We start from the raw sequence: 18,242 nt of genomic DNA, 5'->3' as shown, positions 1-18,242 counted from the left end.
CCTACCTGTGGTTTGTCTGGAATTTAAGTTGCCTATCCATGGTTTGAAATTTGACAATTTATCCATGGTTTGAAAGTTTGAAATTTGACAATTTACCCACCTAAGATTAGCTCAGTTAGAGTTTTGTAACTCACTTCTGTTAAAAATGAGGCTAAATAAATATTTTTGCTCAATTTTATGTTTCTCTCCTCTCAAAACATAAAAAAACATAAAAGAATAAGAGGAAATAAGATCAAAAAGTGAGAGTTTTGAAAAAATTAACAAACATTACCACTATAAAACTAATCAGTAGTTTGGATTTTCTTTTTTTTTATCAAGGCACCGTTTATGACTAAAATTTTATCAAGCATCCAACTTTGAGAAGAAAACATTCAAAAGACATTTTAATCCCAAGTCCTAATTTAAAAGATATTTATAAAAATAAAATAAATAAATAATCTAGTCGGTGGGTTCATCAAACTCTTCACACGAAATTGACTTAGGATTCCTTTTTCCCAACTCCACTGGCCATTATATATACAACCTCTTTGGTTAGCTTTCAATCGCAAAAAATTCTGAGTCTAGGAACAATTAGTAGCAATTAGACGAGCGAGAAACATGTTAGAAAGATAGATTTGCAGGCGAATCTTAAGAACATGGAACGGTCTCTCTGCGCCAATGGTTGCGGCTTTTATGGATCTGTGGAAACACAAAACCTGTTCTCCAAGTGCTACAAAGATTTTCAAAAGCAATAACTCCTCAAGACAGCCAAAGAAGACAAGGAACCGCAACAAGTTTTAATGAAGATGGATCTTTCACCATGCACTAATGTTGCAGTTTCTTTGGAATGGCAGACACAAGGAACATGTGCTCAAATTGCTAATGTTTTTTTTTTTTTTTCAATTTTTACCAAACCATCATTTTTTTGATCTTGTTTTCTCTTATTCTTTTATCTTTTTTATGTTTTGAGAGGAGAGAGACATAAAATGAAGCAAAAATACATATTTAGCCTCATTTTTTCTAGAGGTGGGTTATGGAACCGTAACTGAACTAACCTTATGTGGGTAAAGTGTTAAATTTCAAATCACGAATAGACAACTTAAATTTCAGCCAAACCACAAGTGAGCAAATTGTAATTAACCCTAAATTATATATAGATAAATAAGAGACTTTATTTGATATCAATTTGTCAGGATGGCTACAAAATTGAAGATTTAATAACAAAGATAGGAATTCATCCTTGAATCAAAAAAGATAATAAAATACTCAAGAAAAAAAAAATAAAGAACCAAAATTTCTTTTTGACCGAGTGACAGGTGAAATTTTTAAATTTTAGAGGGAGCTTTTTTATTTCTAACAGAATTTTTTTATTAAAAAAAAAAAGTTACATTCATAAGATTCCCATCACATTCATTAACAAATTTTACAACAAATTATAGAGCATGTAAAGATTTAAATAATCCATTTGGTTTGTAGCAGTCTTCAATAAATGCTCCATGCATCCACAGCCCCACCTTTTTTTGCACTCCACCCACCCCCCCCCCCCCCCCCGATGCCTGGCTTGTAGTGAGCTATAGCCTATAGTAATTCATCAGGTTAAAATATCAAAGACATGTAATTTTAATGAATAGACAGTTTTAAAATATAAAAAATTGCAATTTTTTATTCCTGTAGGACCATGATTTCAGGGCAACTCAAGTGAAACATGACTATGGACTAAATTGTCACATAATATTGCTTCAACGACTATGTTGTGACTTGTGACTTTTTTCTCTTTTTTTATTATAAGTAAAATTGATCTATTAAAAAAATCAAAAAACTTCATGTCCATGATGATGAACACACAGTTCAAAAAATTACAAAGCAAAAGCTAAGGAAATTGTGAAACTCAAAAACAGAGGTACATCTATGTTGTGACTTGTGAGTACAACATTCATTAAACAGTCCTGTTATGTACATGAATAACAAGTAACTTACATCCATTTAGAGACATCTTACTCTGCTGCTTCCAACTTCATCTTCCTGCTAACATAATCCAGGTATCCCTGCTCAAAATGCCAGCATATGAGACAGCTCTGAATTCAGAATAACTGCTCTGAAAATACCTTCAAACTAACTGTTCAAATATTGCATAACTATTCTCAGATTTAGTCTATTTAAGACTTCAAAAGATCTTTAACTTTTCAGAATGTTGAAAGTTCTATAGGCAAGATACCCCCAAATAATAATAATAATAATAATAATTACTATGGCCTGCTTTCTTACTGCCAGCGTTATTCCGTCTTTTTTACTTTCAGTAATCAAACTTCGTACATTTTAGTCACCTTTTGCCTATATTACGATTTATAAATTTTTTAATATGTAAATCTCTAATCCTACCAGGGTAAATCTTGAATGTATTACAATTTAAATAGACATTAATATCTAGATCTCTAATCATACCAGTTTGTTGTCTGATAGCACATGGATGAGTACATTGTGCTTAACTTAATATAACAATTGGAGTCCATTGCATTTTACATTGATGAATTCCGTGTTAAATATGTAAAGCACAGTGAATCATTTGAATTTTTGATGGAATGTATAGAAGAATGAATATTACCTGGAGTATTCCCACAGCAGCAAACTTGTCAATTATCGTCTTTGACTGGACTGGATGTAAATTCAAAGGCTTTAATAGTAATTCCACATTCTGCAAAATAGTAACACGAACTCTAAGACTCTTTGACATTTAATAATAAGAACACAGATAACCAGATGTAAATTGAGATTGAGATGCATAAATCATTATAATTTGCCAAATCTAGCTTTTGCAGTTCATCCAACATTTCCCGGGCAAAGGCCAAGTTTCCAGTAGCTAAGCTACCCAAACAATGAAATTGATATTTTCAACATTCTGGAAAGGAAAATCACAGAACTCATATAGTAATCATAATATTATCTTTGACTGGGGTTCTATTGGTGTCGGCGAAGATGGGCTACGCCTGGAGTCGTCGGAAACCAATCCGAAAATAGGAAGAGAATGGTTTCAATGTTTCAGACAAAGTGAGTTACCGTTCAGAATGGTTTCAATGTTTCGGACGAAGTGGTCAAAGTGGGTAGAGAGTTTACAGACCCAATTATACTAATTTATGATAAGTAGTAAATGGGTTTCTTTTGATTTTTTTTTTTTTTTGATTTTTTGATTTTAACTAGATAGTCGGGTGAGGGAAGATTTCAATTATGTAGAACTTTATTAGAAATACCAATAAATACTAGTCGAATTGCAAAATTATAATAATTTGTTGATATGATTCAACTTGGGACTTTTAGACATTTATAGTAGATATTTTTTTTAATATATAATAACCTTTTTTCCGAAATTTTTCTTTAGTTATGGTCCGTTTAGATTGAAGGAGAGAGAAAGGGGAGTAGAGTAGAGTAGATTTAGTTCAAAAATAGTTTATTTTTAGCCAACTCTACTCTACTCCTCTCCACTCCCCCTTCTTCCCCCCTCTATCCAAAAGTATGTGGCATTTAGTACCCCTTTGGTTCAGCATTTGAAGTCCAAAAAGCACTTTTTCAAAAACGCCAGCCCAAAAACAGTGTTTGGTAAATATAAAACGCAACTTTTTGGTAAAAGTTGCGTTTTATATTTGTGAAGGAATGCGCGTTTGAGTTTATGGAGGAATATCTGTCCATTTTGTTAAAAGTTGGTGCGCGTTTAAGGTATCCGTTGGGGGTTGAGTTTGCAATTACGTAATTGCCCTTCAATAAACTTTGCCCTTCTCTCTTCTCCCTCATATTTTTGCTCCTCTGTTACAGACCAACACCGGTCAAGAAAATATCAACCAAATACAAACACAGCACCACCCAACAATCACCGGTCTACCACCACAACTCATTTCAACATTTGATAATCCAAACACAAAATCAACAAAATCAAACCAATTTTACACAATTTTACAAAGAAACCCAATAATGAAATCAGAACAAAAAAAAAAAAAAAAAAAAAAAACGAGCTGACCCATTTCCGCTGCATGTCGTTGGCAGTGGGGAAGAGATCAAGCAACAGTGGAGAGGAAGACAGGCAGCGGTGAAGGCAGAGATCAAGCACCGATCTGACCCATTCCTCCCTTTTGGATTTCCCCTCTATCTTCATTTGATGAGAATCAAATGGTGTGGTGTGTGTAACCTTTAAGTTTGTGTGTTTTGATGGGATAGAGGGAAAGAATCTTGCAGACGAAGAGCTAAGAGAAAAAAAAAAAAAAAAAGGAAGAAGGAGAGCTTCGTGGGACGTTCTGGAACAAGGAAGAAGTGATATGGAAAAGAAAGTAAAGAAGGAAAAAAGGAAAAAGAGTGAATAAAAAAGTAGTAGGTTAGTGGGTGTAAAAAAGAGTACGTGTGTGGACTGGAAAAAAAGAGGAGAAAAAAAAAAAAAAAAAAAAAAAAAAAAAGAAGAAGAAGAAGAAGAAGGAAATGCGGTCAGTGGGTGGAGGAGAAAAAAAATGAAAAAGAAGGAAATGTTGTCACAATATTTTCACAATAAATGTTAAGTAGTAAGTTATTATTAGTTAATACTTGTGAGAAAAAAATAATTTTTTTAGAAAGAGAAAAAAATAATTGTAATAGTACGTGTAAATTAAAATCAGTATCAATTTTTATCACAATACTCTCACAATAAATTTTAAATGGTAGGTTATTATTAGTTAATATTGGTAAAAAAAATAATTTCAAAATATTGATTTAAGTATAAAATAAACTCCCTTGTATATATATTGTCCTTTTTGGTAATTTATCCCTCAAACTGCCACTTTTATAAGTGCTAGCCAAACACTTAACTTTTTCAAAAAGCACTTTTTACCAGCTTTTACCAAACACTCAGCTTTTTTAAAATGCACTTTTTGAAAACTCCACTTTTTCATTATACACTTTTACAAAAAGTTGAACCAAACTCACCCTTAGATATATTTAAATGCATTTCTTTTCTTTTCATTTTTTTAGACTATATGATTTTCCCCCCTCATTTATAAGGTTTAGAGGTATTATGGTAATTTTAAAGCTCTTAAAGGTATTTTTGTCATTTTGAATGTTTTGCGGTATTTTTTTCATTTTAAATATTTGAGATATATTTTTTTTTATGTAAATATTTTACCTATATATATATAAGGGCGTAGCCAAGAAATTTTACTTAAGGGGCCGAATAGTAGTATTAATACATTAACCATAGTTCATATTAAATACAAAACTATTAACTTTGATATATTATCATATTCTTAAATATTAATGAACATGCAAAATTATATAATTTATTATAGACAAATACAAAAAAAAAAAAAAAAAATCCAATAAAGAACATTTCTCATCAAAATTATGCCCAACAATCTTTCATGGAATAAAGATAGCAATACAAAAAAGTGAACAACAAAATATTAAATACCCATATGCATATCAACACACACACACACACAGTGGCAAAAGATAGAAACAAAAAAATATTAATGGTAAAAGAATAATGATGAGAGAGAGAGAGAGAGAGAGAGAGAGAGAGGCAAATGCACTTGCATATTCACTTCTTCAAAGAGTCAAGAAGATGACGTTGTACCTGGACAAAAAAATGGATTAATAGTTTTGGTTGAGATAAGAGTTTGTGTTGAGAAGAAAGAAAACGAGGGCATTGGGTTGGCACTAACTGCAGTTCCAATGAAGCACTGTAGGTACCTAAAGATGAAAAGAAAAATTGAAATTATGTTAGGAAATGGGTTGTCAATGAAGCTGGAGTGTGGATTATTATTCATTGGATTAATTATAATTTTTTTGGACAATTGAAAAGATCAATCGTTAGTCATTATCCTTTGGACTAACCATAAATCTTAGAAACAATTGGGGTGGACCAGTAATAAAGTTTTGGACAATTGAGGAGGCTAGCTATAAATCCATTAGACTAACTAGAAATCTTAGAAATAATTTGGGGGGGGGGGGGGGGGGGGGGGGAGACCTCTATATATATATAGACACACACACATACACATTCATACACAATTAGATAAATAGACTGGATTTTACCTTAAATAATTGGATTGGGGTGAGTTGGGTTTGAACCATACCTATTTTGTTAAATGAATAATAATAAGTAAAAGATATTTAAGCATCGAACCCATTCATAACCCAAACTTATTGTTAGGGTTTTCACAACATTTTGTATTCATAACATTTTAATTGTTATTTGCTATATATTATTGACATTGAGTAAAACGTAAAAATTCATTTAGAAGGAATTAATGAAATCGTATGTGTTCACAAAATATATAAAATTTAATAAAATTATCAAATGCTCATGATAAGGGGTTTAAACTTTTCACAGTCTTAGTGCAGAGCCTTGTAGCTTAGTGGAGTTGATTGGTTCTCTTTATGATGAGAATCATAGTTCAAATTCTCCTCACCCACTTCTAACAATTAAATTATTTTTTAAACAAGTAAAATCTTGTGGATGAGACACTATTAATGTACACTCAATGTGCTACACATTTCTCACCATAAACATGATTCTCATTTGCGGGATCTACATTTATGTAAGAGGAAAGTGAATAATTTTGTCTAGCAAAACATTAAAGAAATTGTGTTCTTTTAAAAGTTTTCATTACAACACATTCATCTTTTAATTTCAACAAAAGTACAAGGAGAAGTAATAATGAATTCTCCTGAAATCATTAATTACTAGCCTGCTTGGGATTACTTATTTTTATTGGTTTATTTTGTTAAAAAAAATAAATTCAATATAAGTACAATTGTACTTAAACAGGTCGAACTTTTAAAAGTTATATATATAAGCTGACAATAAAAATAAACGAGATTTTAAACTTGTTCAAACTCAAGTTACGAACGACACATTCACACCTCTTATGTCAAACACAAAGAAGCGTACATGTGATGTAATAAGCTTTTTCATTTTATGGGACAATTTGATTGTTGGCAATGATAAAGTATAGAAGGTTGTTAGAGTCTTTTTTGGGCCCATACATGTGTCATGTTTTAATGCATCAGTGATTAAGTTTTGAGTTCTTTCAGGGAGTTGAGATCAGAACTCTTGTCAATGGGACATTTGTTGGGCATTACCATTGTATTTCATAATGTAATTAGTAGGTGAAATAGAATAGTAAATGATGTGAAATAGGTTTGTTAATGTGTAATAGGCTGTAGGCCTTAGGCCCACATTTTTTACTTGTATAGTACATATATTTGTACCATACAATACTTATACTGCACACTCTATCTCTTATATAAAGACACTCATGTATATTTTTTTACTTGTGAAATACAATATTATTCATTTAGTATTTCTAATAAGATTTTTTTTCTTATAAAAATAAGTGAGCAAGGAATAAATATACGAAAGTAGAATACAACAAATGTTATAAAAAAAAAGTAGAATACAACAAAAATAATATTCATAATAAAAGAGAGTTAAATGATAATTTATAAGACTTGTAGTTTGTTTGAATAACTTTTGCATTTGAGACCATATTAGGCATTGAATAGAGGAATCAATGAGAAGAAAGTTAGCAATGAAGCATTCAACAGCATGGCAACAAAGAGATTGCAATCCTGAGATGTTAAAGAAACACGAAAAAGAACATGGGGGTAGCTTTCAGCAAGGCTAGATAAATGTAATCAGCAAGACAAGAATAGTATATTCAGCAAGATCAAAGTAATACGTTCTGCAAGGCTGAAATAATGAATTTAGCACAGATAAAAATGTTATTTCCATATTCATTTGGACATGAATTTTGTGTTCAACAACAAAAATTCCATGTTCAGTACGGGGGTGAAATCCTGCAATAAGACAAAGTTACTAGCCTCAAAATTGAAAATCAGAGTAAAAGGGAAGATGGGTTAGTAAGGAAAGAATAGAACTTTAAGACTGTGCATGTCAAGGATCATATGAGAGAATGGTTTTTGAAGTTGGCTGGTGGAAGAAGTGATAGGGAAAGATGTATTTGAGGAGACACAAGGGTGAAATACGCCTTCTGATTTTTCTCTCTATTGCTCACTCCTAGAACAGGAAGAGCATAGAACAGGAAGCTCAATTTAATTTCAAATTGTGGGCCTGCTCAAAATTTTCACATGCAGATGAGCACGTGTTTATAAGACTTAAGTTTTCTCATTATTTCTCAAGGAGCTGAAAACAGATAATTGAGGAGAAACCATAAAAATCAATTGAATAAATTAAATGATTGATAACCATCTACTTCCAGTTTTATTGTTGTACATGATAAAAAGGAGAAAGAATATCAAGCTCGGCACGTTTTTTTGCTGCTCTTCTGAAGGGCTTCCTATTTCGCCACCATAAGCGTTCAATCCCACTGCTAAAACTATGACTATGATCTGTAATTGAAAGCATCTTTTGCGTTGGACTAGGCTCAGCTTCTCTCAATTTCTTTGTATGTTTAGGAGGTGTTTTAGGCTCTACAAACTTGACACTAATTGATCTGTCAAGGCAATAAAGGGAAAAAAGTTACTAAAGATGAAAAGATACATATATTGAAACAGATATTATGGCCCAAACAGATGACAGAAGTAAGAAATATATAATTTCTTCTCACTCCCAAGTTTTATGAAAAAATTTACATATAATTTATCACCAACAGAACAAAAGTCAATCTGGCAAGATTTTATCACTCCCAGCACTTTCCTCCCAATAATAATCACTTAAAGAGAGATTTTCATTTTATCATATGTTCTTTAAATGCTCGTTTGGAAGAGATTATTCCATAAACCATCATCAAACATGCGTTTTCAGCTCTGTATTTTGTGCGTACCGACTAAATTACATTCCCAAACCCAAAATAAGGCCTCAAGCAAACAGCAAAATACAATATATATGCAATTACAATCTACATGGAAGGAATTTTATCTCAACTTCAAGCTTACCTATCAAGATTGACTGAAGGTGTTGCAGACAAGTCTTGTTGTTGAGGCTTACAAGCAGGACAGATGTAGACCTTTGGTGGGGAAAATAAGTTAATGCAATCAAAATGGTACCAATCATCACATTGATCACAAGCAATCATTGCTCTCTGATCATATGGCTTTCGACAAATACAATGAAGCATATTTCGTTCTCGTAGTAACTGCACCAACCAAACACTAGCTGATCAATGAAATGCCGAGGAAAATATTTTTCTTTTTTTCAAGTTAAGCAAAGATAAGTAGTTTTGTTGGGGGGGGGGGGGGGGGGGATCAAGGCAAATTTTCACCTTCCATGATAAGTTCAAAAACTTTATCTTAGCTGAGATCTCCAGAATCAGTTGCAACCTGTACATAAAACAAAAGAGCTAATGAGAGAGTGAGTATGAGAAATTTATAGAATCTTCCTGGCACGTTCTGCCTACTGCAAGCCAATACACTTCACTTCTGAAAGTCTTTGCCTATAGTGATCTTCAGGTGGAATGCTCGTAGATGATGATTTTGTTCATCATCCATGTCACAGTACTGCAAAATTGCTTTTGTCAAGAAATAAAGTTTTAAATCAAGTTCTGTCAAACAAATACAAATTTTAAAGAGAGATTTTCTACATCCCAGAAAGCATCTTCTCTGTCCAGCTCACTTTTGAGGAAGGTTAATTAATGCACTGACACTTTAGGTCATTTTTGTTCTTTCAAAGACGTTCACATCAATTAGTGCTGTGACCTTCTTTACAAGGAGTAGTAAATATTGAACTCTCGAATTATGACAAGGGCCTATGTAGAACAGATGAAATTGGATAGTAAAGCACACCATGTTGAAGTGTGCCAATAATAGAAATGCAGTCCTTCGACGAAGAAGTATTTGTAACCATATTTCAGTCTTACAGGAACATTGTCTTCAACAAATTCTTCTTAACAAAATGAAAACCCAGATATGCTAAGAAATACAACAGCAACCCAATGATATCTTATAGTAATACTTGAGCATCTATAATAGATGGATTGCTAAACAATTACTTAGAGATATATAAGAACTAAGAGTGAAAGAAAGATTTTCCTGGATTGACTGCCCATACCAACCACCTCTAGTTTCTTACTATATCTCCATCACCTAATAAGGAGTTGTAACTAGTCATCACGACTTACCCAAAAAGAGGGAAGATAGTCCTCACAAACCCAAATCAATCATTATTCTCCAGCCCTAGCTAAGCTTCCTACTCAACTTTCAATATGTTTTTGTTTATGTTTCCTTCCCTAAAACAAGAATTTTTGGTCTCTTCATAGAATTAGAGACACAAGGCAGAAGCCAGTTGACATGCAACACATCATGAATTTTGTAGGGGTAACATTGGCATTAAATCATGTTAGGTTCTTGTGGAAACGGTTTTCTGTTTCTTTTTTTATTCCCTCTTTATTTGGTAATTCTCAAGAACTGAAAAATATCAATTTTAATAATCAATGGACACTCTTGGAAGATGCGATCCCCATGTGAACTATCCCACTTTTATAACTAATAAAAGTGAAAAAGTGCTAGAGAATTCAAAAGCAAATAATCCATATTAAGAATGTAGAATAGTCCCAAAAGACAAGTAAACGAGTACTAACGGTCGATAAAACACACCTCTTTCAAATGCTGCTGAATCTGTTGGATCTTGGGCTTTTGTAAACCCCCTAATAATCTATTGACTTTGAATCTCCATGAGTATCTTGCTAATGCCAGCTCAAGGTTGCGATTAGCTTGATGATCATACAGACCTGCCACTTCAATGGCCTGTGCAACAAAACCATTTCCAATAAGGAAGAATGTACAAATGCATGGCAATATAACAGTTAACGCTGAAAGGATAACAATTTTATTAGATTGGAAGCTATTGCATTTTATGCTAACTAACAGCATTCATAGCAATAAAAATTTAAAGAAAATTATGCACTAAGGAAATATGTCAAATCCAGCAGAGAGAGATCAATCTAGGTTCTCAATAAAAAGAGTAGAATACAACAACCAAATGCTTCTACAGCATAATATATCAACAGTATATAATGCCAGCCTTGGCATGTACCTTAACAGCAGTAATTAATTTTTCAGAGACCACACTGAGATCTTTATCAAGATAAGCTAAAGAAAAATTGACTATTTTTGTCAAGAAAGTTCTGCCTGCCATAGCTTGATCCACAAGTTGTTCCAATATAACTCTTTCCTCAATCCTGTAGAGCAGTTATCAATAAAACAAAACATTCACATGCAGGAATTTGATAACCCATCAAATAATCTTCAATAAAAACCCAACCAAAAGCATGCACCTATTTCATTGGAGAACCATTCTTTTTTACAACTGTCAAATATCCATAGTAGTTACGAAAGTGCAATTGGATAAGCATGAGGTAAAACAATCCACGAGCCTAACAAGTGAGGCAAAAACCAAATTACATAACATAAGAAAACCAAAATCCAAACATAAAGTGGACCAGGCAAGCCATCCTTGGTTAATATATGAATCAATTGAAGAGGAAGAGAAGACACCCAGTTTACAGGGCACATCGTCAAGCTCGGTTTTGGTTGCAAACCAACCTGCTCAGTTTTAGGAGTACCATGAAATCAAGCTAACTTAGAAGTCTATTAGTGAAAATTCATATTTCATATGTAGTAGCAGCAATTCCACTGCTGAAAAGGTTATTATTGTTATTAAATAGGCTGGTAACAAACTACTAGACATCAGTGTTTGTCTTAAAATTTCACAACCCAAGGTCTCAGCCATCCCACTTCTCTGATTGATCAGCCACACTACATACTTCTCTAACCTTAGCTGCTAGCACTGAATCAGTTTGAATAGAAAAGCATCTCCATCCAAATCCCAGATCAGTTCTTGCTATTCCTACTACTACCACCTTAGTTTTGGAATCATACAATCCAGCACAGTTAAATTGTCTATGAATAATGAGAACAAACTAAGATTTTTGAATGGCTTGAATTTTTAAAAAATGTACAAAATGATTTCTTTCACCACCACATTTCTTTTAACTTTGATATGTAGTCTTCAGGGAATGCATTCAAACTACAAATGTTGGAGCCGAATCTTCACAAGTTTTCTTGGTCTCAACATCCTGATTAGGAGTTTTCTCACATTTTCCTTGTTCATTGTTCTCACTTTTCAATCAAATCTCTCTATCCAACATCTTACCCCTACTTTTCAAAAGAAATCTGCAGTAGCATTTGAGCTTTGCTGGTAAACAACAGTACTAACCTTCAACTATTTATGCAGAAAAACATGCATTTTATGAGACACTTATCAAGGAAATAAATCGCGGTGCTAGATAACCTATTTCATAAAATAAACTTCACCAGCATGATTTTTAGTAGTCCAATAATGATTATGTAGATTTCCATTCTAAAATTGCTAATGGAAATTGCAAGTGCAGGCTACATTCAATGTCTAGACATAGGGGAAAAACAGAGAGAGAGCAAGAGAGAGAGAGAAAGAGAGGCTTAAGAAACAAAAGAATGTCCCTAATGCTCACCCATAGCAGAAGAAAAGGAACAAAAGTACAACTGAACCTAAATATGCAAATAGTTCTAGGTCTAAGTACTATATTCAATTGCTCCAAAAGTGTTTTCCACTATCTTTAAGGGTCCGGTAGTGCACAACCTAATGTAATATTGTTTCACCACAGGTACCTTGGGGTTGAGGCAAAGGGACTTGTTAAAAAGCATTAGCAATATGGAAACATCTTGTCAAAGTGTGGAAAACAACATTTGCTAAAGGATAGGAAATACTGACCTCGAATTTCAGATAATGCATAAAGCTATTAATAAATTTGAGCAGGCTAAGACATAGGAGTGATAATATAGACATTGCAATTCGTTGCATGTTTAATGGCACGAACTCCTTGAAAAACTATATTACAATTGAATTATAAGATCATGAAAAAGGCATGAAATATGCAAGGAGAGAAAATATGGAAGGTATTTTTTTTCCAAACTTGATGCATTTGTTACATCCCCACAGAGTTGATAGTCAATGTGTTTACAATGACACAAAGTGAAAAAAATCTATCAGAGTTTTGCTTGATAAAACTATACAAAATTGACATTGTACCTAAAAATGAAGCAAAACATATCTAAGAAATTCAGGGTCACGCCATAGGATAGTATAGACTGGTTGGATGAGAAGAGTCAAACCAAGGAGAGCATTTATCCAAACGTATAGAAGATTAAAAAAAAAAAAAAAAAACTACAGATATCTATCTAGCACAATTAATAAAAAACTAAAGGATGGAGCTTATTCTAAAAAAGGACGAGAAGGATTCCTCTTATAAATCACAATAAGGAAAAAAAACATCAGTGATTAGATTCCTTGTTGTAAACTCTCTTCTCACAAAAAGACTATTATTGAATACTTTCCAGAGGAAAATAAGCACTTTGACAAAGGATTTAAGCTTCCATAGGTCAGCCCACATTTAAGAACTGTATCTCAGAGTTCTGATGCTTCCAATATAAGCATTCAATATGGAGAAGCCAGTAGGATCGGTTGACGGTAAAGATACTTGACTGATTCATGGGGCCTAATCGGATTAACTGCACTTCCAAACCTAGGAGTTAGCTACTTCTAAATAATAGAGTTGGCTATATGAGATGCATATCAATTCCTCACTAATGCACAATTTCATTGTGTGGTAGCTTGGTCATTAAAATCACAAGCCCTTGTAATATGTGGATAATATCCCCCAGACACATTGTATCTTACATTAAGCCAAAAGTCATAGTTATTAGAAATTGAGTTCCTATTTCCTACTAGCCATTTAGCTTCTGTGAGAACAGATAATCCCATTGCTTTTTCTTTTTTTTGATAAATAAATAATTTCATTAAAAATTAAGAAAGTTGCTACCCCAGTACACAAGCTTGACTCAAGTACAATTTTCTTTTTACTTCTTATTTAACATGAAACCTTCCTAGAAAGTAGTGTGAATCTACACCCAAACTCTGCTTGAAGATGTGAAAGTAATGTTTCTGATTTCCATGGGTTGGTAAGGAGCCGTTGTATCAATATTATAGTTGCAAGTTCGATGCATATACATATATACAATTTTTAAAAGTCTTTTTTGTCTTTTGAGATGTAATGAAAAGTTATTTATGAAGTGAAGTTGGGTTTTTGGAGTTAGCGAATGACCTGTCTAATTTAAATTTGAACAGGGGTGCACCTTGTGACATTTACTTTTCAAGGTTTTCAGGTCCTTAATAACAGATGAAATTTCTCTCGGGCATGTGTAGTCAAGTTTATTGTTTGTGAACTCTCTCGAACTAGTTTGAATGATGCTACAAAAGATTTTTAGTCCTTCAGCTTCTCAATGCCCCCCCACCCCCCAAAAAAAAGCTTTCAACAATTACTTTTCATCTACTAAATCAATTCTTAAAATACACCCACATCTAGTTTTATGAGAAAAATAATATCATGATCTGAATACAATATTAAGCGAGTCCTAAACCCACATTGTTTATCTTCATGATTGCGAAGCTTGGAGAGGGGTTGGTATTGGGGTATTTATGTTAGAATACCAAAAATTTTATGAATCTTGAACATAATTTTTATTGCTGAGACAATCAATCTGTTATTTTCCCCATTTAATTAGAGTATTGGGATGGGTACTAGCAGTTTTCTTCCAATCAATCTTTGTTTCTCTAAGTTGTGAAGAGTGTTATGGCCATGTATTTTGTGGCTTGAGAACTTAAGTGACATATAGTGCCAACCTGAATCACAGCTAAAGTTCATAACAAAAACCTGGCTATAGCTAAATTGGAACTTTTGCATTGGATTACAGAAGGTATTCTTCTTTTTCTCATCAACTATGATGTTTATACAGAAAGTTGTATTTAGGCAAGTTCTTAAATGGACAAATGTCTATGGATATTATTTACTTGAGGACAAGCATAACAAGAGACAGTTCTTTAAGTACTTGAAAGGTTTGTCATTTCCTCCAACTTGAAGGAGACATTGTGTCTCATCCTAAATCGATCCACTGGAGAGCTATTTGTAATGCAGATTAAGCCGAGTCTCGGTCTATGTGACCTCATTAATGTGCAAAAAAGGAGCTTCAAGTTTACCTTTGTGTAAAGGGCCGATCAAAGGATTTTTTTTTAAGGTTTCACAAAAAATTTGCTTGACTGCCCATGAAGCTTGAGATGCTTACAGCTCATAACCTTCTGTAGAATTTAGAAGTGGGTTAACCTATTAAATGCTTATTTTTATTTTCTGACTATCCTTTCTACTTGCCTAAGACTGACTTGAAATTGGAGCTCTCCTGTTAATGCTTGTCTTGTAATCTAATGGCAAAAAGTGTGACTCATAACTACTTTGAAGATTTAGTTTGAGCTTTAAAGAATTGGCTATAAAATGCAGATAGAGGATCCTAAAGGATAGAAAGATAATTTTAAACTCGAAAACTTAAGGAATAAAAGAGTTATAACAGACGCTACAGTTGCTATCCCAACAATAATGAAGTCATGGCCCTGCCATCCTCACTATATCAAATGTTCCTAATTAATAGAGAAAGAACAAAAATATTAAAGACCTGTGCTTTTAGATTACATTTTTGAAAATTAGCTTTTCAACCAATTAAATAGGAACTATATTCTTCCAAAGATACAACCAAAGGCATTAAAATGCACAGCCATTTTAATTTTTGGTTAGCATCTTAAATGGCTAGCTAACCTAGAAAACTATTATATAGACCATTTAGGTGTGATGCTGTAATGCAAATCATTTACAATTTATCTGAAACAATCTTGTACACAGCCAAACAAATTCGAAGTACCTTCTAAAATTCAAAATGATACACATTTTCTACAAAAGTCAGGATTCTATGCAATTGATGTACATAATTTTTTTAATTAAGAAACCAATCAAGTCCAAACGAAAAAATAAAACTAGGAAACAACTGCAAGATTTTCCCTCACCACGGTAAGGTCACATGCAAAACTGAGCAGAAATTATGCGTCTCAATTTGACAAATCAGATCAAAAAACACAAAATCATACAAATGAAAACATGACTAAACTCACATCCAAGGAAATCTGGGGCTTACCAGTGACTTTAACCATCCCAGTCAACTGCATTAACCGAAAAAAGATCAATTAAACAAAAATGAAAATAGTTATCTTACAAATAATATTTTTTTAAATCTGATACCCATCGCCATTGGGTAAAAGACGCAAATGAAACAATGGTACTAAAAAGGGAAACATACCTTGGCATCAAATGCAAAAGATGACAGAGGAGAAACAGTTTCAATGTAATTTTTTGATTGAGGCATATTCATTCAGAGCTCATCAAAATGTCCTTGGTTTCATCAAAAATCTTTGGGGCAGCAAAAGCAAAAAAATAGCCTAAAAAGCATGGTGGTTGGGCCAACTAGCCAACTCATGCAGGACCTAGATGTGTCATGAGGAGACTGATATTCTTCTTCTTCTGCTTCCAAATCATCAGATCCATAAAATGGCAACTCGCTCCAGTAATCCACATCATCATCACTATCATCATGTCCAGCAGTTAGAAGGGGCAAGTTAGGTATACCAGATTCTTGAGGACAGATGCACTCTACGTGGACCCCCCACCTTGTGGCTTTTAGTGTCTTAATACATCCACGCTGGCTAATAGAATATGTAACCTTAACACGATTCTGGTCGGTTGGATTTGATTCATTCAATTTCTGCTGCAGAAACCTTTGACGTGGAGAATATAATAGCAGAAGATTATAAGCATTTTGAATTACAGGCACAGGCAACCATTCATCTTTTATACAACCATTGATGGAAATGTAAGTGTAAACAAAGCAATTATATGAATACTCATCGAGTCCAAAAGCAATATAGAGAGCCAATTTTGGAAATTTGCGACCAACCCAGAACGATATGGAATTATTTTCAACACTTTGATGATTGAACCATGGAATCTCAGTTCCCGATACCCAAAGCATACGATATTCAGGAATATAATTGGAGAACTGTGATATGTCCCCATCTTCAGATTCGGATTCAGATTGAGCACCCTCAGTTTCAGATGGGAAGTAATCGGTGAACTGTGGATCCATTAATTCATTGCTTCTTGCACTACCACATACTCCATTCCGTAAAATCCCCACAATTTCTATTACCTGCATTGCAATTACAAAATTCAACATTTTTCATTTACCAAATCTCGTAAAGCATTTAGAAAAAGTAAGAAAAATTGTTTCTTTATAACTTAACGAAAGAGAGACCTGATTCAATACCCCACTTGGTGATTCGTTATCCAACAACGGGCAATTTCTTGCATAAACCCAACTTATCGATAGTGGAAGTCCTTGAATTTCACGAAGGTGCTTGAAATTGTCAATTAAAAGTTCTTTTAATCTAGGAAATCTGCTAATGCTTTCGGGGATGGTAATAATATTGGTACAACCTAGATCTATCACTTCCAATGTGGGGAAGTAATCAGGCTTCATCAAAAGATCTAATTCAATTATGGTTTTAGACCACCGGAGTTGCAGGCGTGTCATGTTCAGAAACCCATAACCGGAGGAGCTATCAAAAAAATTGCATGTCGGTCTCAATTTGGCAGTAGGAGTAAACAACAACTCCCGAAGCTGTTGCAATTTATAAATGCAATCTGGAAGATCCCGAAGGCTTTGGCAATCATAAAGGGTTAATCTCTCAAGATCTTCAAGAGATGTCAACATGAGGTTGTTTGGAATATTTTGAAGTTTTTTGCAATAATCAAGATTCCACGTTTTAAGCTTATGAAGAAATTCACCGTTCTCGTGAATCTTAACTAAATTTTCACAATAGGAAAGGTCCAATATCTCCAAGTTTGGGGTGCATAATTCAGGTAATTTGGTTATAAATTTACAACCACTGAGATTGAGATGTTTCATATTTTCTAACTGGAACTCCTGTAGAAAAATAAATAAATAACTTCAACAAACTTTAGAATAAAAATTTAATAAAATCTTAATTAAAAAAATATTAGTAATTGTACCTGCTTGCATAACTTTTCCAACCCAATGCGACTATATGGCATATCGAGCCCAACAAGTTGTCGAGGACAATATTTGGATGGCAAGCGAAAAGGATATTTACGCCAATAAAGAATCTTTATCCCGTTGGGAAGATATTGAATTGCTTCACAAATATGTAAGTTATCGACAAGAAGTATCTTGAGATTTCCCATCTTTTTGAAAACATCGGGGTGTAGTTGCACATTTAGTAGTTCAGGTGAATACAACATTATACCTCGAATTTCGTCCGTCCCCTAATCGGATAAAGAGTCAAGTAAACCATAATTCAC

At 33.4% G+C, this 18,242-nt stretch overlaps 1 protein-coding gene across 1 annotated transcript; it reads right to left on the bottom strand.

The window, feature by feature from the left end:
• Positions 1-8,162: 8,162 nt before the first annotated feature.
• On the bottom strand, positions 8,163-18,115 carry LOC115970089. The gene is made up of 9 exons (XM_031089762.1): positions 17,934-18,115; positions 17,176-17,847; positions 16,165-17,070; positions 16,003-16,027; positions 10,985-11,129; positions 10,546-10,695; positions 9,216-9,273; positions 8,890-9,089; positions 8,163-8,447 (listed from the first exon to the last, which is right to left on the bottom strand). The coding sequence occupies exons 1-3, from the start codon at positions 17,973-17,975 to the stop codon at positions 16,267-16,269; spliced, it is 1,518 nt and encodes a 505-aa protein (XP_030945622.1). The 5' UTR covers positions 17,976-18,115; the 3' UTR covers positions 8,163-8,447; positions 8,890-9,089; positions 9,216-9,273; positions 10,546-10,695; positions 10,985-11,129; positions 16,003-16,027; positions 16,165-16,266.
• Positions 18,116-18,242: the final 127 nt, after the last annotated feature.

This window comes from Quercus lobata, chromosome 12, assembly GCF_001633185.2.
Source record: "Quercus lobata isolate SW786 chromosome 12, ValleyOak3.0 Primary Assembly, whole genome shotgun sequence".
Lineage (NCBI taxonomy): Eukaryota > Viridiplantae > Streptophyta > Magnoliopsida > Fagales > Fagaceae > Quercus > Quercus lobata.
Note: the sequence above shows the minus strand (reverse complement) of the source record. Positions and strands in the feature narration are given on the sequence as shown.